The sequence below is a fragment of the Mus pahari genome, chromosome 10 (assembly GCF_900095145.1).
Source record: "Mus pahari chromosome 10, PAHARI_EIJ_v1.1, whole genome shotgun sequence".
Lineage (NCBI taxonomy): Eukaryota > Metazoa > Chordata > Mammalia > Rodentia > Muridae > Mus > Mus pahari.
In genome coordinates, this window is record NC_034599.1 from 37,081,712 (window position 1) to 37,103,242 (window position 21,531).

Genomic DNA, 21,531 nt, shown 5'->3' on the forward strand with positions numbered 1-21,531 from the left:
GGGTCTGTACAGTACTACGGATCAGCGTCAGGAGGCCCTGGAGACTGCTTCTGATGCTTGGCAAGAACCCACACTGCCTGCCGGAGACATATGCTCTGGGAAAAGGCTTCACTGAGGAATTATAGAAAACAATGCCTCCTAGCCTTTCACACCAGCTTCTACAAATGCCACCGAAAACTTGGCAGGAAAAGAAAAGAAGAAAACACACCTTCCTAGTGGTTCAGTTCAATGGCTTGCCTCCCACCAGACTGTTAATCCTTCAGCTACTTAAAGACTTCATTTAAGTGGAAGTGGTAGGAAGGGAGGAACGTTGAGCAGAACTTCAAAGCAAGACAAGACAAAGCTGAGGAAATTCCAGTCTGGGGGAAAAATAGTGAAAGAGAGGGTGAGAGGAAAGAGGAGAAAAATAATTTGTAAGAAGACTCCTTGTCCCCAGCATTTGACACCAGGAGCTCTGGCCAAATGGCACACTACGTATCTACAGGTCAAAATGCTCATTTAATATACATATATATCCTAAGAAAAATTGGCTCTTATTTTCCAAACAACCCTCAGCTCAGGTAAACTGAGACTCTATTACCACCCAAGAATGATACTTGTAGTTAACAGAAACTAAGCACTTGTGAGGAGGGACACACTGCACGGGAAGGAGTCGGGTTTCACAAAACTTGCATATAGAAGACATGTGTTCAGAGGCATAACTTTGGGATATTCGCAGAGCTTGCTGCTTTTCCGCTGGGAGGAAATCCTCAGTGAGGTTGTTCATACAGCACAAGTCACAACAGGTTGGACGTCGGTGCCTACACGTCAGGGCTGAAGGACGAACGGGTTGAGGCCACAAGGGAGTCCACAGACCTTTCAAGTGGCCGTTGACATGATACAAAGGGATGGGGGGGATGGGGGGTGGGCGGTGAGGCTTCTTTAGACAGTCATGGCGGTTCACAGAGAAAGCAAATGAACAAATCTACTGATGGGGAAGTCAGATGCTTCCATCATCTCCATCCCTGGCAACACCAACAAACTCGCTATGGACGGCTGGGGGCACAGGCTAGGGAGGCGGCAGGGACGGGAAGGGATCTAGAGAAGGCACAGACCCAATTCAAAATGACTGCATATATCAGAATGGACTTTTGAGGACACGTCAGTGGTTAAATCCCAATATAAAGTTTTACATTTGAGATTCTTTGGTGGTGAGTAAAAACGAAAGGAAAACTCAAATTTAAAATGGAGACATGGCATATAATTGCAATGCATATCTATCATGGCACAGATCTAGAACTTTCTCCCACAACCACAATAATGGTTTTTTTGTTTTTTGTTTTTTTTTTTTTTTTTTGTTTTTTTCAAGTGACAATGATCCCAGTGTATAAGAAAGCAGTGTTATCACTTGGCAGCTTTCAGAGGTACACTGTGTACAGAGACATGCACAGTAAAAGCCCACAGATTCCTAGGAGACAGGGGGCTATGGCTTGCAGGTCTTCCCAGGCTACAGGGCCATTGAATTGGAATCTAGCAGTAACCTAGAATTCTCTTCTGCCAGAGACCTGCCCCCGACACACGAGCAAATAAAAACAGATTGTTCTTGCTCCCCACCTCAGCCCTGCTGGGCAAGGGGCCCTTCACACATGGGGTTTCAAACAGCCACTAAAATATGGCCTTCAGCAGAGTCCCAATAAATTAACAAAAACAAGCGCACAGAACCTTCCCCCACAAGACACCCACATACTTCTGTAAACTAAACCCAAATGAGACGTGAACTCTGAGCAGTTTTCAAGGAGAATGCGCTCCGTCCATTACTCTCTCTTGAAGGTTTTATTAAATACATTTCTGTGTCTTAGAAAAACGAAAAGAATGGTCAACTTAATGAAGCAAAATGATCTCACAGACTTAAAAGCATGCCCAGCAAGCGCAGCCCTGTAAGATGACATCAATGTCAAATCAAATAATGTGGTTACTAAAATCAACCTGGTTTCAAGTTCACAGTTGATACTACAAAGTTTATTCATTCCTTCCTTTCCTCTTTTTTTTTCCTTTTTTTTTTCTTTTTTCCTTTTTTTTTTTTTTTTTTTTTTTTTTTTGGAGGTGCCCCATATAAAAATAACATATTGCAACTCAAAGTGNGATACTACAAAGTTTATTCATTCCTTCCTTTCCTCTTTTTTTTTTTTTTTTTTTTTTTTTTTTTTTTTTTTTTTTTTTTTTTTTTTTTTTTTTAGTTTTGGCCCATATAAAAATAACATATTGCAACTCAAAGTGCATCTTTTAAAATAAACCATCAACTATCTTTATCAAATAAAATATTTACACCATTTGGTTTCTAATGAGAAAAGCTCTTCACGCTATCACCATGGGGACATCGTCTGAGAATCCAGTAATCATGGGAGCATCTTCCTCGTCCTCTCCTGAAGATAGAACAGTCAGGCCTTGGTGAGTTCCGGGAGAGTCCTAAACGGCCCACATGCCTCCACCCTGCCGTGCCCACCGAACCCCAGCTAAACCAACACTAACTAGTTGAACCCCAGAGTGGTTTACCTCCACCATGTTCAGGTTACCGTCTCCCCATCCCTAGATGACCACACTAATTTCATAAATTGTCATTTCGAGTAAAACCTGTAGAAAGGTGACTCTCATGTCCTACAGCTAAATGGGTGGGTTGGTTTCTCTTACTTGAGTTATCTCTGTCTGCGTTTTGAATCTGAACTGCTCTGAGGAAATGGAGACTGGGGGGGGGGGGCGCTTAAGAATTCTAAGGGTGGCTTCCCAGGCTTCCTGGCTGTCCCTGTGAGACTCCTGGTCTTAGACTTTAGTGACTATTGAAGGGCATCCTAACAGACCAACCAAAAGGAGCCACCCTAGTCATCCAGGGTGCTCCTGGTGCTTGCTGGCACCCAGAAAGGAAACAGAGAAGGCAAGGGAACACAGACGATCTCATAGGACCACCGGAGTGGAAAGCACATGGCTTGATAAACAAAAAAGCAGCAACAACTAGTCTATAGGAGAAGTAAACCCACAAACTCACGTCCGGTGCCTTGATGTTGCGGGAAGTCTTTCCCACATCCTCTACATTATATGACCTGGCTCCTAGCTCTGTCAGCTTAGGGCTGGCAGCATGCAAGGACATCTCATAGGGATCAACGATTTCCCCTGCCCTTACTGTGTACAACCCTGCAGAGTAAGAACCCTGTATAGGATGGGCTAGCCAAGGAGACATGTGTGGCTGACTGAAGGATGTCTCCCCTGTTTGGTGCCTCCCCAGGACTCTACGATTACAGAGAATGTGGTGTTCTGATTAAGGAACAAGAGAAGGCAAATATCCCAGCAGTGGGAGCACTGGAGAGACATCTGACCTGAAAGGATGTTCTGAGTCTTCCCCTGTTGGTGGTGCTCATCTGCCCTTGGTTACCCCTGCTTACTTACCTAGGTCATCCCCTGAGGAGAAGATGGCTGAGCCCAGCCTGGAGCTGTAGTGGCTGTTGGCGAAAGCGCTGAAGCTGCTCTGTAAGCGACGGTGCTTTGTGTAGAGGATGGCGAAGCCCACACCCAGGCTCAGCAGGATCAGGAACAGGATGGGAACCACCACAGCTGCAACATCAGGAGACCTGGCAGCCTGGATCACTGCCGCATCTCCACCTGTGGAGGCCACCAATCCCGGTCAGTGAGCCTCCCACCCCAGGGCCAGTCAGTGAAGGATGGACCAGGCAACTTCCCCACGCCCCGCCCACCCCACCCCACCCCACCCCCACAAAAGCCCAGTGTTTTCAAGGGTTCCAGCTTGCTTTTCTTATGTGGCATGTTCCAGCACATGCGTGAAGGCTGATGTTTCCCAAGTACTTACCATGAGCCCGTAGACCGTGGGCCTTGCACATGCAAATACAGTAATTACATTAGACTCCTAATCACTGCCTTGTTGGTTATTTAGATAATCTCTTGGAAGGGAGACCTTTGTTGGGGCATCAACGCTGATTTCATTAGCATTATTACTTAAGGCCGCTTGCTTGCCTTACATAAGAGGATTTGAAATCAGACCACTAATTAACGAGATTGCAATTATTTCCCCTACTTGGCACCAAAGTCACTCTACATGGCAATTACCTGAAGCTCCGTTAAGTGATATAAACGAGATTCCTTTACTGCAGCAGTGACTCAACAGCTCATGAAGTTTTATGTTTTCCACCCCCTTTCTCTTAAGTACAAAAAGAGAAACAATGTTTCTGTACACAGCTGACATTTCTAAAAAGCTGGCTCCTAAGCCGCTCAGCTGTCTATAACCTGACAATGATGCTGCCTTCTCAAGGTCTTAAGCACATGCGGGCTTTGGCTTTAGATGGCTCACTGACAGATCGGGTACCCACTGGGGCTCTGAAGAAGGGCCAGTCCCATTCTTCAGCTCCACACCTGTCGTAGTAGGGGCCATTGTCTTGAGAGTGAGTAAGCCCCTCTCATTACAGATCTTGGAGCTAGTCTAAACTTGCGGCAGGGTTATGGAGGTCTGGAATCAGTTTTAGCAAAGGAGACAGACTTTCCTTAGGCATAGTCTCTGTAGACCTTGGGGTTGTTTCCTGGCTTCAGGGGGAGATCCCACAGAGAAAGCAGGGATTCCGGCAGACAGAACGCCCATTAAAATGGACCAGAGAACAGCCATTTCTTGTGGGCTTAATCTAGCAATTCAGTATGTATGCTCTCTAAATTTCTCTCCTTTTCTAACCAGGTAATTAACTCCAGCCTATCCCAGATGATAAGGTGGTAAATTAAAGGAATCCTCCCTGGGTGGAGCCTGGAGGAGTGGCTGGACATCTGAGATGCTAATCTGCTCGACTCCTTGAAAGCAGCTGTCGGGGAATTCATGGCCATTTTTCCAATGTGTACTGCACAGACTAATAAAAAGTGGTTTTGTTGAAAACCAGGGCTTATTAAGGAGAAAGTCTATTATTAAGAGTTTCGCCATTTGTTTTCTGTAGAACTTTCCCAGGGCTTTGACTCTGCCATGACTCTCCAGAGGGAGGCAGAGGAAGGAAGTATCCACTCTCTGAGAGAGTTTACTCAGGAAGTGCTAACAGTACAAGAAGGGGTGACATGGAGAACTACAGGTCTATTAGCATCCTGAAGGCTCGGACATGAAAGCCACCAACAGAACTCCTGCTCATCTAGCCTGATGCTAGTCTTCCTGTCACCTTGACTGGATTTATTCCATCCTATGAAAGACTGAGACATATTTCTGGGTGTTTCTGCGAGGGTCTTTCAGAGGAAGTGAGTGAGGGGAAAGACCCACCTTTAATGTAGGTGGCACTGTCTCCATGGGCTTGGATGTAATGGAGGAGGAAAAGGGAAGAGCTAAGCACCAATGGTCCACTGTCGCTTCCTAAGTGCTAATGAGCCCTGGGCCCCTGCCTCAGGCTCCCGCTACCATGCTTTCTTCTCTGTGATGGACTCTATCTCTCCAAACCACTAGCCACATCCTTCCACTCTCAACTTATTTCTCGTATCATATCTAGTCACAGTAACAAGAGAAGAAAGTAACTAATACACCACTCGGTGGGGTACCTTGCAATCACAGTACCATGGGCGCTCAAGACACAGTTATCAACTACATCAGTACCCAACTAAGTTGGCGCCTAAGTGACTTTCTCTGGCACACAGGCAGTACGTGAAATGTGTTTTAGAAAGATCAACAGGAAAACCATCCCATGTCTCTCCACCCTCAGAACAGGACCCAGAGAGGACGGCCACAGGGAGACTCACCTGAGCTCAGTTCATCATACAGCAGCACGGCGGGCTCCCCACAGATCTGGCTGCCAAAGAGACACCGCGCTTGGACCGTGAAAGTGTAATTATGACCCATCTTCAGGTTGGACACTTTAAAGAAATTGTCCGTAGTATTCCCGAGGTAAGCGGTGAGATTCACAGAACTGTCAAACATGTGGATCTCATAGCCCTGTAAACAAGCATACACTAGACCATTCAGAGGTTTGAATAAAGGACCTGATGGTTTCTGTCACTAGCTCCAGCTATAGGTGAGACCCTACTGCAGGCTTTTATGGATGCTAATATACTTCAGTTTTCTTGCTAGTTCTTTCGATGATAGGATTGTGATATTAAACTCAGAAAACAGAACTTACCCTACTTACAAGGTGCGTAAGAGGAAGGGCAAGGTACGGCAGCTGGAGAACCATCTCAGCCATCACATACTCAAAGTTCGGAGCGGCAGCTGCTGTGTCCAGCAGCACCAATGCCTCAAAGAGCCGGGGGAGCTCAGTGAAACTGTGCAGTAAGGGATCTGGCTAGCGACACCCCCTGGTGGCAGTGGGTGCAGGCAAACCCGGGGAACATGCAATCAGAAAGGGAGGTAGGCGCCTCCCTACCAGAGTGCTGTCATTCATTTCCTGTCTCCCTGCTTTCTAGCTCTTTCTAGCCTGATCCCAGAGCCAGACAGCCTGATGCACTTAAGACACAGAAGCACTTAAGCAGGTTGCGGGCTTAGAAGCACTAAGCTTTTTTTCTGATGATTTTTCTAAAATACATTTCAACCTGCTTACATGCTTCTAAGGAGGGCAGGATGGAGCAATCTCTCCCCTCGTCGCCTCAGGAAATCCCTGACCGTTGTGCTAGGAAAGTGACGAGCCAGACCCCAGGTGCCAGCTGGGGTCAGGTTGGTGGCCGGGTTCTCTGCTGCCTTCCAAACCATCCAGTGCCAAACTCTGTCCCCACTGGAGCCCACCACATTGTCAGTCTCTGTTCCTACTCCATGGACCTGTCTCATGCTAAGCCGGGAAAAGGAGGGGCGCTCTCACGATCCCTGTGCTGGCACCCTCGAACCCTGACCTGTACTGTCAACTCAAAGCTGGGCCTCTGCTGCCCACATAGGCTCCCCTAATGGCAACTGGATGCCAAGACGGGCTTCCCAACACCTGCCTGGCATCCCACACCCACACTTCTTCTTACAAGCTAGTAATCAGTATTTACTATCTGGTCTGAATCCAGTGTGGACCATTTGTAATACGTTACAAGGGAGCAATGAAAAATGATACAATGTATACAAGCCGCCTCTATCTCTAGTTAGGCATTTATGTTTCTTCCACCTATTATGAAGAAGACTATATCAAATTTTAATGCATTCCTTTTCTCAAGAGTAAAAATCAGAATAACTAGGTCAGGGAATGCGAGTGTTTCAATGTTTCTGATAAGTAATACCGAAGAACCTTCCAGAACTTGGAACTAACTTATACTCCCAGAGGGTCATTCCCAGCGGCCTCTCACACCAGGGCTACTCCCCCGAAGATTTTTGCAGGCGCCATGTCTTTGTCACTGGCTTGCTAGGGGCTGTTTTTTCCTGCTCATGGCTGCTGGAACACCTTATTGTTTAGTACACTTGTCAAAATTGGAGTATTTCTGGGTGGATTTGATACTCTTAAGGAAATTTACCATGTGGATACCCCAGATACGGGAGCTGTGAGGAGTCTCACAGACGGTGAGGACTTCCAAGGTGAGAGCCCGGCTTTCACGGTGAGAGCCCGGCTTTCACGGTGAGAGCCCGGCTTTCATGGTATACTGCATTAAACCCTTGGGCTCTTTGCCCACACTGTTCCTCCAGGTGATGGTAGCTGGATCCTCACAGCCCTACTGTGCTCACAGCCCTACTGTGCTCACACTTCTCTTTCAAGGGGACCAAGCCAGCTCCACTAAAAATGAGTCCACCCTCCTGGGTAAATCACTTGGATCTCACACCTCCTTCCTTCCCATGGTGGACAGAGTACTGGCCTGACATTAGCAAAACAAAGGTTTTTGCTTGTTTGTTTGTTTGTTTTTCAAAGTATCTTCATGTACTTCTTGTTCCTTCTAATTACTCTGGGGAGACCGTGACAAGGTAGGTGCTAGATTGAGATTGTGGCTCAGTTTCCTGGAGCTGGAACCATAGCCTAGCTGTCAAAGGGTCAGGAAAGGGAGGAACACTTGGTTCTAATGCTGAGCGCAGTCTGGCTTCAGGAAGCACCGAGAGTCCCCCACTCATTGTTCTCTTCTGAGGACAAGTGTGTGGCTGGTGAGTGCTGAGTGCAGGCATTCTTGAGCCTAATATAAACATCTCACTCATCAGCACGTGGTCCTTACATTCTCACGCCCACTCCTGCCTTCCTTCTTCACGGTGCCTGCCAGCCTGCTGTTAGTGAACCCATCTCTAAAGCAGAGTTATGGTAACCAGGGGTCCAGAGTCACCGAGGCTGCGCGAGGAACTTACCCTGGTTTCATTGAACTGCTTTTCCTTCAACGCTAGGCTTTTCCAAAAGAGGAGGACGTGGTCGCTTTCTGCTATGATTTTTAAGGCATCAGGTGCTGATAACGAAACTGAGAGTGCAAGATTAAGCGAGTTGCCGTTAGTAGACAGGTAACAGATCCTTTGCTTCCTCATCTAGAAAAAGGCTAAAATCGCTCTCAGCATCCAAGGGCCGGGAGAACAAAGATAAAACACGGATGCTGCTCAGTGTGGCCCCAGCTGTTATTGTTATTAGTCCTTTAACCATGAGAGCTTGGACAGTATCTAAAATTACAGCCCCTGGGAATCGAGGCCAAACAGAAGCAGATGACAGGTAGAGGCAGCAAGGAACAAGGAGAACAAGTTATGTCTGGACACAGGGCCCTGAGGAGGACAAGGAGATTGATCCTAGTCCACCACATCATCACCAGGCTAATTGGGCCTGGACCCACAAGACAACCGCTGATAACCATTTGCCACTACGGAGGCGGCTGAGTTCATGACTCACTCATCGGACGGGACCCTAACTGACCATCTAGCCCGCAGCCTCGTTACCCTCCATCCAACCTGCCTGATCAACAAAAGGACCACTGTCAGCTGGGAAATGCTGTGGGGTTCCTTAACTCTCTGGAGCACGCCTCTCGCAAGACACACTAAGGGAGGGTAGTGTGAAAAAGACTCAGAGGTTGGATGCAGCTCAGTGGTAGAGTGCTTGCCTAGGTAGTATTCTAGACAGTCTTGAGTTTAAGTCCTTAAATTGCACGCACACACACACACACACACACACACACACATATATGGACATATGATATATGTGTTCTCTTATTTTCCATATTCTTGAAGTCTTTTGTAAATATATATTATATATTTATCATATATGTTATACTGTATATACATACATATATATTTATATACAGAGTCTTTCTCTGCCCACTGAGCCATAGTCCCACAGCCCAGGAAAACCTACATCCCTGCCCGGGTCTGCTGTAGCATGGGAGAGTGCTTACGTGTCTAAGGTGCTATGACCCTCCTCTGTGCCCAGGCTGCAGTGATGCGGTCGCTTACCGGGTAACAGTGCTCACCTGTGGTGATTTTTATGCTAGAATCCTTGCTCATGTTTCCCAGCTGGACAATGATATGGTATTTCCCTCCAGGCTCCAGCTTGCTAAGGCTGTACTCCACAGTACTGTTGCGGGATCTGACTTTGTAGCTTCTGTCCGTCTTTCTGATCAGATCTTTCACTGCAATGGCGTAGAACTAAGACAGACAGAGGGAGGCTCTAAGGAGCAGCCAGAAGTAAGGCCCTTTACTTTAAATCAGCTACTGATGATTAACACTACTTAACACAATGTAAATACTAGTGTTTTAGTCACGGTTGTATCGCAGTGGAGCAACATCATGGCCAAGGCTGCTCTTATAAAAGAAAGCATTTACAGTTTCAGAGGTTAGACCATAATCATCATGGTGGGGAGTCAGAGGTTAGACCATGATGGCCATGGTGGGGAGCATGGCTGTACAACCGGCTAAAGCCATAGCTGAGAGCTTTACTCCCTGATCCCCAAACCTCCTGAAACCTCAAAGCTCACTTGTTTGTAGGGACACACTTCTTCCAACGAGGTCACACCCCCCAAACCTTCTAATCCTTTCAAACAGTTCCACTTCTAGGTGGCTGAATATTCAAATATGACCCTATGGGGGCCATTCTTATTCAAACCACCCCAGCCATGGGACAGTTAACTTACCACCTTATTTGGGGAATAATAAGAGACAATGTCTATGTGTGTTCCATACAGATACAATTTTCTTTTCATATCCTTCCAACATGCAGTTGGATATGGAACTCGGGCATGGGGTTGACTATTCTGAACCTCAAAGTTTTAATGCCTTTTGGAAAAACTTAATGCCCCTTGGAAAGTCTCTGGGACAGCCAGGGTCCATCTTATAACAAGGACGCATGCCCAGAACTACGTGCATAAGTATCAGCTAGATGAGGGGTGAGAAGGGAAGGGGAAGAAAAAAGAGAAAGAAAAAGAAAGGAGAAAGGGAGACAAGAAAAAAGGAAAGGAAAAGGAGGCAGGATTGTGCAGAAGGAAGAGAAGGGAGTGAAAAGTCGGGAAATATGCTCTAGGGAAAGCCACACTCATCGTGGCGCTAGGAGCTAGGCTTCCGTCTCTTCATCCCGTCAACAGCTTCTAGACACTGTCAGAGGGAAGGCAGAAGGTGCTGGGTGAGATGTTGAATCCCAGCACTAAAGCACAAAGAGCCCCACCTGCCCTCTCCCAGGCAGGTCCTCATACAGGGAGTGCAGAGGGAAGGACACAGGAAGGCCAGGAAGCTCCATCACTAGGAAGAATACGAGACTCAGCAGCCAAAAGGGAACCACACTGCTTGGGTACTGTCGGAGGTGAGGCACAGATCACGGCAGTCCAGAGTAAGGAACCGTGCGGGTGTTTCCAGGAGCAGTGCCTTCAACTTTTATTTTTAGCAAGGGAGCAAGCTCTCTGGAAAAATCTAGATGGTAGGTATTTTAGGAGTTGAAGGTCTTAGGACCTCAAGCACAAAAAATCTTATTGCTAGTGGCACAAAGACAGACACAGGTCTTATGTAAGCAGATGGGTGTGGCCTAGTTGCAATTAAACACTAATTTAAAAAAAAAAATCATTCAGAGGTTGGATTTTTGCCTGCAGAGGCCTTCATGTGCTGAGCTCCAGCTAATGAAGGGGACATGGGTAGGTGAGAAAGGACCAAGAAATATGGTGTCAGGAAATGACGGAGGAGGGCCAACTCGGAAGGGGTCCCTGGGAAGGTCTGTCTCTGATCACACAGACGTGGGGACAAGCCCTGTTGAGCTGAGCTACGATGCGTGTGTATAGAATCAGACCCTTTTCACCCCATTCCCCGTCCCAAAGCAAGCCAAGAATGGGCACAGCAGCCCGAGCACTTGCTCGCTTGCTCGCTCACATGCACGCACGCATGCACGCACGCGCGCGCACACACACACACACACATGCACGCCTCACTGGCTCACCAAGTCCTGGTCAGGAGAGTCATAGGGCGATTCCCATTTGATGAGTGCCGAGGTTTTGCCTATACGGACCGCGTGCAGGTGCCGAGGTGGAAGCCTGCTGTCTGGGATCATCTTCACTACAACGTAGTCAGAAGACGGCCCTTGGTAAGGGATCAACACCCGGACCTAGGGCCCAAGCACACATAGGAAAAACAATAACACACAGGCTCATACAACCTCTGTTCAACTGCTTTTCAATAAGCTGAAGACACCCGATCACAATTAAAATTTGATTAGCACAAAATAATATAAAATAGTTCCCTGACCAGAAATGCCCTAGACATATATAAGTGCACGTGCGCGCGCGCGCACACACACACACACACGTGTGTGTGTGTGTGTGTGTGTGTGTGTGTGTGTGTGTGTGTGTGGCCTATCTGTAAAAATCTTATTCACACGACTATGCTTTCCCTCCTAAAAATTAATAATATGGATTCCGATTTTTTCCCATATGGGTACATTCATCAATGCCTTCTTTTGGACAGTTGATCTATATTCCACTCCGTGGATTAAGCCATAATATATTTTAACAATCTTTTCTTGAAAGATTTAGGTTGTATCAGATCTTTTGTACTCATAAGTAATACTAGCCAGTGTGCTAGCTTCATTTGTTTAGTTAACCTTGCATGTGTTAGAGTCACCTGGAAAGAGGGAACGTCTTTGAGAAATTATCTCCATCACTTAGCCTGTGGGAAAGTCTGTGGGGCGTTTTCTTGATTGAGAATTGATGTGACCAGTCCACTGTAGACAGTGCCACCCTGGGCAGGTGGTCCTAGGTTCTATATGAAAGCAGACTCAGAAAGTCTCAGGAGGCAAGCCACTAAAGCAGCCCTCCTCTGTGGCCACTGCATTAGCTCCTGCCTCTGGCTTCCATCATTGAGTGCCCTCTAAGATGCTTTTGGTCATGATTTTCCTCATCTCAGCAGTAGAAAGCAAAGCAGGACAGCCCACACACCTTTCTCCACAGTTTGGCAAACATACATGTAACACTATAGACATTAGATGCTAGGCGTGGATTTGACAAAGGCATTTTATTTATCTGAACTTGTGATTCATTTGCCTAGTGACCAATGCTCCACCACTAAGCTGCACTTAGGAAATTGGCCGTGGGAACTTATACAGAAGATGAATCCAGGTCCCCGGGTCCCTCATTCTAGGGTTGAACTCAAGAGCTCCGGGGCTTAATAAATCTCCTTTAAATACTGGAACTCACGTTCCTCTGGTGGAGAAAGCTTACCAGAAACAGATACTGTTCATCCTTACTGACAATGACTGTCTTGTTGTGGAGTGAAGTAGTTAAGCTCTTAGGGTTTCGGTAGAGGTCAAGGAAGGATGTGGCATAGAAAATGCCATACACCTAGAAAAGGCAGAGAAGGGGAAAGGCCATCAGCTGATGGGGCTGTGTCCCCGTGGCTTGAAATTGCTACCTTAAAACCTTGGAAGTGCTTGTAGAGTACCCAGAGATACACTCCCTCCGCCTTTATTATGCTGACCATACTCAGGAACGGGCATACCCAGTGTGCACCTGCAAAAGTTACCCTGGCGCAGCTCCTGTTCACAAAGAGCTTCTGCTTGAGGAGGGATGGTCAGAGAAGGAAAAAATAACCTGTTCCTCTACAAGAACAAATGAGAAGCGTTGGATGTCGTCCCGAGGCCTGTATGAGTTGTCAGAGCAGGGAGGGGTTCATCAAGGAGCGGTGACATTATGCAGTCACACAGCAGAGAGAGGGAAGCTGAGTGGCTACACTGTGAGGTTGGAAGCCATGGAAGTTGTCAAGTCAGCATGGGAATCTCGGCAGCGTGTGGACTGGACACAGGAGGACAGACACAGCCAGCCTTCCCAGCACCCCTATTTCCCTTCAGTAGAACCCCGCTTTCTCTACCACCCTGAAAACTGGAAGAGCTGGTAATAAGGTATCAACCAATGAGATGTAAGTAGAAATGCCCTGTAGGGTAATCCAGAAGGCTCTTCTAATAGCAGGACTGCCTACCCCCCCCCCAGTCTGCCTCCCCCCCCCCCCCCCCACTGACCCTGCTGCCTGGAATGCAGAAAATGAACTGCAGCTCCAACAGGCTATCTGCCCTTGAAGATGCATAGCAGGCTGTCTGCCCTTGAGAAGACCTTGAAGATGCATAGCAGGTTGTCTCTCCATGAGGTGACCTTGAAGATGCACACCATTGGCTGGAGATGGGTGAAAGTGTCTTGCCTCAATAGAAGCTTTGAACTTCATCTGACCAGGGGTATGCTTAAAGCACATTCTACGGGTCCATGTAGGAAACTGAGGGGATCTTAAACTGGGGAAGTGGGAACCGGGCTAAGCGGACAAGCAAGGAATGCCAGCTGAGTGTTTACATGGGGAGGAACAAGCTGGAGGAGATAAAGTGGGATCAGGATACTTCCTCCCCTGAGTATATACGCAGGAGGCCAGGTGCCTGAAGAAAGTGAGTACATGTCTGCGGGAACTCTGCTCAGCCGCTGGAAGTTTGGAGAAGAGGGATCTCAGGTAATGAGAGAGGAAAGGTGGCGTCCCAGGGATCAGTTAACCGAAAGGAGCTGGGAAGAGAAGAGCTGAGGGTATCCGAGGATGGAAAACAAATGCACACAGGAGAGCGAGAAAGGAAGAAGTGAGGCTCGGGGCTTACACGGGAGGCCCGGTACTCAGAAGGAGGATGATCACATTATAATCGGGCCTGTGGAGCATGAGGTGGGGTGACTAGGATGAGTCCCCTGAGCCATGGGACAAGTTGGGAGACAAGAAAAGCCCCTCACTGATGGTGAAGAAGACAACCATGAGTGCTGCCAGAATGCTCAGTGACAAGACAGGAGCAGGATGTGGCTGCCCCCAGCAGGTCTCATTTCACTCACTCATCACCAATGAAAGGTAGCTGTGTGTGACCAGTGAATGCACAAGCCAGGCCGTGGCGGCACAGGCACATAAAGAGAGCCCTAGCCCTGTGGGCTGCTCCACTGTTTTGAAGGCTACACCTCGTTTCCTCTGGAGGGCTGCTCAGTGGGACACGTGGGCCAGCACCTCACTGAGTCTCTTACTAGAGAACAGTGACTGCTTGTGGGTAGACTCTCCTCATGCTGCAAGGGTGGTGTGCAGAGCGGGGATGGGGATCTTTGTCACCGTCTTCTGCTCACCATCTCATGGTGGGCCGTACAAAAGAGCAGAGGCTATTCAATTAAAAGAGGTGACCAAGCCCACCGCTCAGGATGAGCTCCTTAGGGCATAAATGCAGCACTCCATCATATGTGGCCTACCCAGTGACAAATATCCAGGAGCATCTCTGAGGACAGCAGAGGGAGGTCAGAGATGTGGGGGGATAGCTGGGATGTCAGGTCCCTCCGGGAGGCAATCCTGTGCTGGCCTGGCCAGTGACATGTGTTTAGGTAAGGACAGGAAGCAAGAGCAGCAGGGAAGAGAGCCCCATGGCTGTCTGGGGGCTTAGGCTCAGGAGGACCCAGACTACCTAGGGATGGCGACTCTTGTCCACTTACCACATTCTTGGGGCCAGTCCAGATGCACTCCACTGCAGTCTGATTGATGGCCTTGGCTTTGAGACTAGGAGCTGGTGGACTGATGCCTCTGGTCAAGATGTGCTCGAAGGCCAGTGGGCTATCCCCCAAGTCTGTCTTGGCCCAGGCAGAAATCTCATAGGATGTATGAGCTGTCAGATTGCTGACTGTGAAAAGAAGGGAGGGGGATGCCATGGCTGGAGGGCTGACACGGGGTGACAGTCAAGGATTTGGTTTGGGTTTCCACGCACCCCATTTTTCAATAGTTTGTAAATTCACTTACTATTTATTAGTATTTAGCAATGTACCTCCTAAAGACGGGATAATGTCTAAAGCTGACTGTGGGCATACAATTGGCACAACTCTCCTGCAGTTATTTGGCCTTGTGTAGCAGGAGACTTGAGACTCACACCCATCAACCCAACTATCCCAGGACACCAGAGGGTCTCAACATCTGTGAACAAGGACATCCATGGTCTGCTATAGTAAACCTCTGGCAGGGGAATGGGGAGTCCTTTCCTTCAGTTTAGCCACTGAGCAATTGCCCTTGCCCCAGTAAATGATCAACCAGACATGTTCATGAGAGCAATCCCAGTTAAGGTCAGAGCTGCAGCCCAAGCCCTCAACTGCTTAAGACAGGAGAACTGTCAATACGAGGTCAGCCTGAGCTACAAAGTGAGTGCCAGGCCAACCTGAGCTAATATGGTATATGAAAGACCAAGGGCTATGAGGTAGTTCAGTTGTCAAGGATTTGCCTAGCATGCACAAGGTCCTGGGTTTAATCCCCAGCACAGACAAAATGTAATAATAATAAATAACGATGATGACGACAGAGATGTTGACAGCACTCATATGATCTCCTTCAGAAGACTAAGGAGGAGGGGATAAACCTGGGAGTGACAGTCCTTGCAAACAGTCTGGAAGAAGAGAGGAAAGGAGAAAGCTCCCAAGCCACTCACAGCACCCACAAGCAGCCTTTGGTACTGAAGGTTTTCTCTTAGACTCTTCCCGTGAGATCATCTCCAGGCTAGGGAATCTTAATAGAGCTTGCACTTTGCACGGGGTAAGCAAAGACTGGACCTCCGCCTTTCAGTTGTTTGTTCTTCTGTGTAGTTGACAAGTCTTTACTGGATGACAATCACTCAGCAGGGCTTGTGCTACCTCTTACTAGCTGAGGGGCTGTCAAACTGGAGAGGAAGCAGGCAATGGAATTCGGACGGATTCTTACATAGGGTATAATCACCTATCAAGGGTCAATCTGGCTCCTTAGAGGTTCTTCCCCTTCTTTTGTTCCAGTTTCCACTGAGGACCATTAGGTTTAGAGGAAGGGCTCAAGAAGCCAGCAAGTAAAGACGCTACGTGGTTGAGGAGGACACAGATGGTACCCTCAGCGGGCAAGGGCTGTCTATATAAAATCATCTCTAGAGAAAATCCCCTCTCCTTTCCGGCCCCACCCTGCCAAGCTCCACTCCCAGGAAAGCACGGGTCTAGCTTGCGCCTTCCTGCTGACATACACCGTAGCTCAGGGTATTTGTTACCTTTGTGTGACAGTGCACTCCCTCCTCGGAAGCTCAAGGTTTTCTTTTCTTGTTTGTGGGCATCAAATGACCAGAAAAGGTTCACCACGTAGCCATTGACCTGCCAAGAACCAGAAAGCGTAAGACATGATCCCCTGGCGCAGTCAGAGGGCACAAAGACTACACCAGGCACAGCTGGCCTCTTCAGGTGCCTGGTCTCCTTCAGTGGACAGGTGTTTCTTCTGATTTTTAATAAGCTTCAGTTATTTATAGTAAGTGGAAGTTAATGCTCTTAGGCAAGGTCAAGAGATCAACATAAAGACCCACACAATCAGGAAAGACTGCCTTCCCCAAGATCTCCATTAGAGACGGTTCTAGACTGAAAATCATTACATGTGGGAAAACAAGAAAAAAAAAGTCTTGATGACCAAACACTAGTGACAAAGGTCCACTCAGAGGCACCTTTCTGTTCTATTGGTCCTCTTTGAAAACCAAGAACTGACAGGATTGTAAATGTACTTAAGTGAGTGGCAGAGGGACTCTGAAGACCATCCTGTCACATGATAGAGAGGGGTGGAGAGAGGAACCAGTGGATGGGAAATGATATTATTGAAGTGGGGTTCAATTCGCAAGATCACAGGGACAGAAAACCATGGTGGAGTGGGTTAGGCAGATGGGTGCTCCAAGGGACCAGTGGTAGCAGAGGAGGGGAGGCTGTGTGGTTATGAGAGACACAAAGCATATGGGTTTCCAAGGCATCTCATTGTCCCCACAAGCTTGCCCTACCACAATGGGAACTCCAGCATTAGAGCGAGGACCAGGAAATCCAATAAAGCTGAAAATTACAGGGTACACATATTCTCTTAACACCAAGTCTTTCTATGCACTGGAGCCGTGAACCATTTAATTATATGGTTAAAGAGGAAAGGCACCAGGCTGAGGCAGAATAATTACATGTGGAGACTCGGGTTGTTTTTTGAGGGGGGAAAGAAAACAACCGTGGTCTGGTATTTCAGCACCACCAGATTAGGTCCTTCATGTTCCCTAATCTCCCCACACTAAGACATACGAGTTGCTGCACAAAGGAAAGCCCCACCCAGCTGCCAGTCTGAGAACTCTGAATTACCTTGATGTCACCATCCATGGTCAGGGTAAAGCTCAGAGAATTTTCATCATAGCTGTCAATGTGGATATTTGGTGCTTGGATCACTGAAATGAAAGGAGAGTCAGAGAGAAACCACACCGTGGAAGGCAGGACTTCACAGCTTTCATCTCAACAGACAAAGTGGCCTTGCAGCCGGGGAATAAAGGGCACCCCAGCTGCCTTTAACCATCCATCTCTTTTACCACCACGTCCCTGACTGAGGCAGGCTCCACTGTTGCTTGGTGAACACATAACAAACTTGACTCAGTCAGCTGGCCTGGCAATTAGGGTGAGCAGATAAATGTCACTGTGCCAATGTCCCCACGTAGCCCAGCTTCAGCCTGGCTCTTGAAGAGTCAGGATCCCTGTGAGTGATATCTCTATGGGGAACAACATTCCAGCCCCCTTGGGTCCTGTGTGAAGGGCAGCGCGTGGTGCTATAGAAAAGCTGGCTTGGACTATAATTATGGTGACCATGGTCACCACTCTGCAGATGCACACCACACATGGCGGCCTGCTCACTGATGCCCGTGACAACCTGTGGCATCCATTCTGAATGAACCTGGCTGATGTCAATGCTCTTTGTCCTTCGTCTTTTTTACAAAGTCACTAAGACCCCAGGTCACAGGTCTTTCATGGCAATGCTCTTTGGTGTGGTACAGAGCTACCCTGCACGCACAGCCCTAGCAGAACACAGGAGGAGCTGAGACTTGGCCAAACCGCAGGGAGAGAACGAAGGAAACCACAACTCGGGATACTTCTCAGACGCAGATTAGACGGTGCTCACTGACTTCAGGAACAGGGTGGTCTTCCGAACCCCCTCCTTTTGGATTCAGATAGTCCGTAGATTTTGGCCCAGATTTTCACAGACAGAGCTAATAAGACAATAGGCTCTCGAAAACAGTAGATTTCAGGGAGGCCTCTTTATAACCTGCCGGCATTCTGCCTACTGATTAGCCAGCAGCATTAACTCTGGCTGCCTCCTACCCTGATCATCACAGGCCCCATAGGATTTAGAGTAACCGACGGGAGTCTCACAACTTCTCAGACTCGGGAGAAAGAGGAATCACCCAAAAGCATTCCGTGTCACAGAGATCAGTCGGTTTTAGTATCCATCAGGCCACGGGGCGGAAGTCCTCCGGGTCACAGCTATGATGAGAAAATCACTCAGGAGGACGGGTTCCCTCACGGCTCAGTGGGTGCTGGGGCCCTTCATCCAGATGTTTCAACCCACTCACCCTCCAACTGAGCGTTGGCCTCCCACGAGATACCAACGATAGAGTGACGCACAGGACGAAAGTCTCAGCCCCAGGAGGCCCACATGCAGGATGGGGAGCAGCCCAGGAGGCCCAGGGAGCTCAGCCCAGGGGAGGCGTGCAGTGGGAAAGGTAAGAACACAGGCTTTGGAGTCAGGCATGTACAGCTCTAGCCGCGGTGTTACCATTTATGTGTGTCCCAGGACAAGTGACACACCACATTCCACTCCCATGTCTCACAGCTCTTCTGAGGGACCAATTAAACTCAGGGGTGCCAAGCAGTGAGAGTCAGCCCCGAGGCTGTGTGTCACCCCTAGCCCTGACATAGCTTGTCAGTGTAACCTAAGGAGGGGAGCAAACATCAGTGAGGTGCCTTACAACTCACAAATGAGTGTGCAGACTGTGTCCAGCCTGAGTGAGAAGGGGACTCCTATGCTAGACGTTGCACAAGCTCACAAAAGGGACCTGGCGTAATGACTTCTGTCAATCGGTGCTTGGAAATATATATCCAATGGCCGCCCAGAAAGACTTTACATTGTTGTGGCCCCGAAGGGTGTCTGTGCCGGGGGAGAGGAGGCTCTGAGGAGCTTTCTAACCTGTGTGTCTCCTTCCCACCTCAATGAAGGTCATTACCAAGGCTTCCTTCTCTCTTCTATAAACCCGCAGACGCTGGACTCGCTTACCTTTCCCTTTTATGGTGGTGATGGACTTAGAATCGCTCCAGTTTCCTATTCCACGGCTAGTCACCGCAGCCACCTTTTCAAATCAGAGTGTGAGTTAATAGGAAATAAAAGTAACACACCATACAGTAAGAATTCTGAATAAGCTAAATGGCTAACACTGTAGCAGTGAGGGCAGAAAATAAAAATATAGACAGAGTGACCTGGGATATACAGAGGCCCCAGCAAGTGAAATAAGAGGGCCACAAGGCAAAAAGGATTATAATAGTCCTAAGGATATAAAATTTCTATTTTATATTTAATATATCCTATTGATATCCAGATTCTTCTAAAGGGCAGGTGTGTATGTGAGTACGTGTGTGTATGTGTGTGAGTGTGTGTGTATGTGTGAGCAGTGAGTGTGTGTATGTGTGAGTAGTGAGTGTGTGTATGAGTGTGTGTGAGTGTGTTTGTGTGTGTGTGCATGTGTGCATGAGTGAGATTTAAGTTCTCTATCCATAGATATATATACACACATATGAAAGGAGTCCTAGAGAAATTGTCAGTATGGGAAAATCTCCAGGGGGTGTGTCTTAATGGCTTTAGTAAATACCCTTTACATAAAATCTATCTCCTTTCTGCTAAATATATCAATACTGCTCATCACAAGAACCTCACAAAATTGGTTTATAACTGCCACTCAGCACCGTATCGCCCCTTAGCTAATGATAAGCAGAAACAAGGTGTATACAAAAGTACAGACCCCAGAGACAAAGGAGTGTCTGGTTAGAAGCAGGGAAGCCTACATTACCACAGGCTCCTCGTTCTCTCAGAGGGAAGCTGGACGAACTAGGTATCGTGAAGAACACTAAGACTCATCTCTTGAACGTCAGCACAGAGCTGACAAAGGGAGCCACCTCCCTGTGCTCTGGGACTGGCCAGTGGCTGGAGAGGATGTAGACACTCACTCTGACGGTGTAGAGGGCATTGAGCAGTAAGTTCTTTATTTCTGTAGAGTTGCTAGCAGCTCTCTGGGAGGCCCACATCTTGGACCCACTCCTGCTGTATTCCACCTACAGGGAGAAGTATCAGCAGAAGGAAGAGGTAATCAAAGATCCGGCCTTGTGAAGGCTCACCCGGGGAAGGGAAAGGTAGGGCACTGCTAGTGTTAATTGGCAACTTGAGAGGATCTAGACTCCCCTGGGAGAGGACACTGTGCGCATCCCTGCAGGTGTTTAACTTGATTAGAATAAGTGAAGTGTAGCTAGAGCATCCTTTTCTTGGGCTGGATGCTGGACTGCACAGACAGAGCACAGGCACCCACGGCTGAGCACAGGCACCCACGGCTGCTTCCCAACGACAGATGCAAAGGGCCTGGCTATTTCAGCTCTTAGGTCCTTGAACTCCCTGCCACTGTGGACTGTAGTCTCGAACAGTGAGTAAACCTTTGTCCCTTAAGTCGCTTTGTCAGGATAATTCATCACAGCAATAGGAAAAGAAGGCAAGAGAGATGTGCAGCAGCCTGGCAGACGGGGTCATTCTCCACAGCGCCAAATCACATCCTAGTGACCTGAAGTTCTCTGACACCCACACCAATGTCCAGACAGTACTTACAATGTACTCCCGGATGAGGCCATGGGTGTGGACGGGAGGAGCCCAGTGCCCAAGAATCACACCTTCCTCTTCACTGTTCAGGGAGAGCTGGAGATTCCGAGGGGCATCTGGCACTAGAAGACAGCCAAGCCAGAAGCCATGTTCAAATTACTTGCTCATATGGAGAGAGGGAGAGAGAGAGAGAGAGAGAGAGAGAGAGAGAGAGAGAGAGAGAGAGAGAGACTCTACCAGCAAGCAGTTGGGACTGATAAATGAATTCAGGAAAAATTCAATGGCATAGGAATCAACAGGTAAGTTATAAAAAGAATAGTTTAACATCACTAATCATGAGGGAGGCACAGATCCAAATGATGAGATACCTTTTAACCTATAATGGCGGCTAGCATCGATCAGGAAGGACAAGAAGCAAACAGAGCCTGGCACAGTGGCAGAGACAGAGGAACCTACTACTGGTGAGATGATCACCCACTACATCTTGGTTTCTCAAGCTCTAGTATTAGTACTGAGCC

General features: G+C 48.0%; 1 protein-coding gene across 1 annotated transcript in view; it reads right to left on the bottom strand.

Moving 5' to 3' along the window:
• Positions 1 to 2,216: 2,216 nt before the first annotated feature.
• The window catches only part of Sorl1 (sortilin related receptor 1), a 154,415-nt gene continuing 135,100 nt past the window's right edge, over positions 2,217 to 21,531 (bottom strand). The window contains exons 36-48 of the mRNA XM_021206280.1: positions 21,023 to 21,135; positions 20,377 to 20,481; positions 19,433 to 19,505; positions 17,476 to 17,558; positions 16,371 to 16,470; positions 14,815 to 14,999; positions 12,550 to 12,669; positions 11,274 to 11,438; positions 9,328 to 9,502; positions 8,231 to 8,337; positions 5,740 to 5,932; positions 3,418 to 3,630; positions 2,217 to 2,402 (exon numbers count right to left, since the gene is read on the bottom strand). Of these exons, the coding sequence (XP_021061939.1) occupies positions 2,335 to 2,402; positions 3,418 to 3,630; positions 5,740 to 5,932; positions 8,231 to 8,337; positions 9,328 to 9,502; positions 11,274 to 11,438; positions 12,550 to 12,669; positions 14,815 to 14,999; positions 16,371 to 16,470; positions 17,476 to 17,558; positions 19,433 to 19,505; positions 20,377 to 20,481; positions 21,023 to 21,135 (1,700 nt within the window). The 3' untranslated portion in view covers positions 2,217 to 2,334. The remainder of the gene's footprint in view (positions 2,403 to 3,417; positions 3,631 to 5,739; positions 5,933 to 8,230; positions 8,338 to 9,327; positions 9,503 to 11,273; positions 11,439 to 12,549; positions 12,670 to 14,814; positions 15,000 to 16,370; positions 16,471 to 17,475; positions 17,559 to 19,432; positions 19,506 to 20,376; positions 20,482 to 21,022; positions 21,136 to 21,531) is intronic.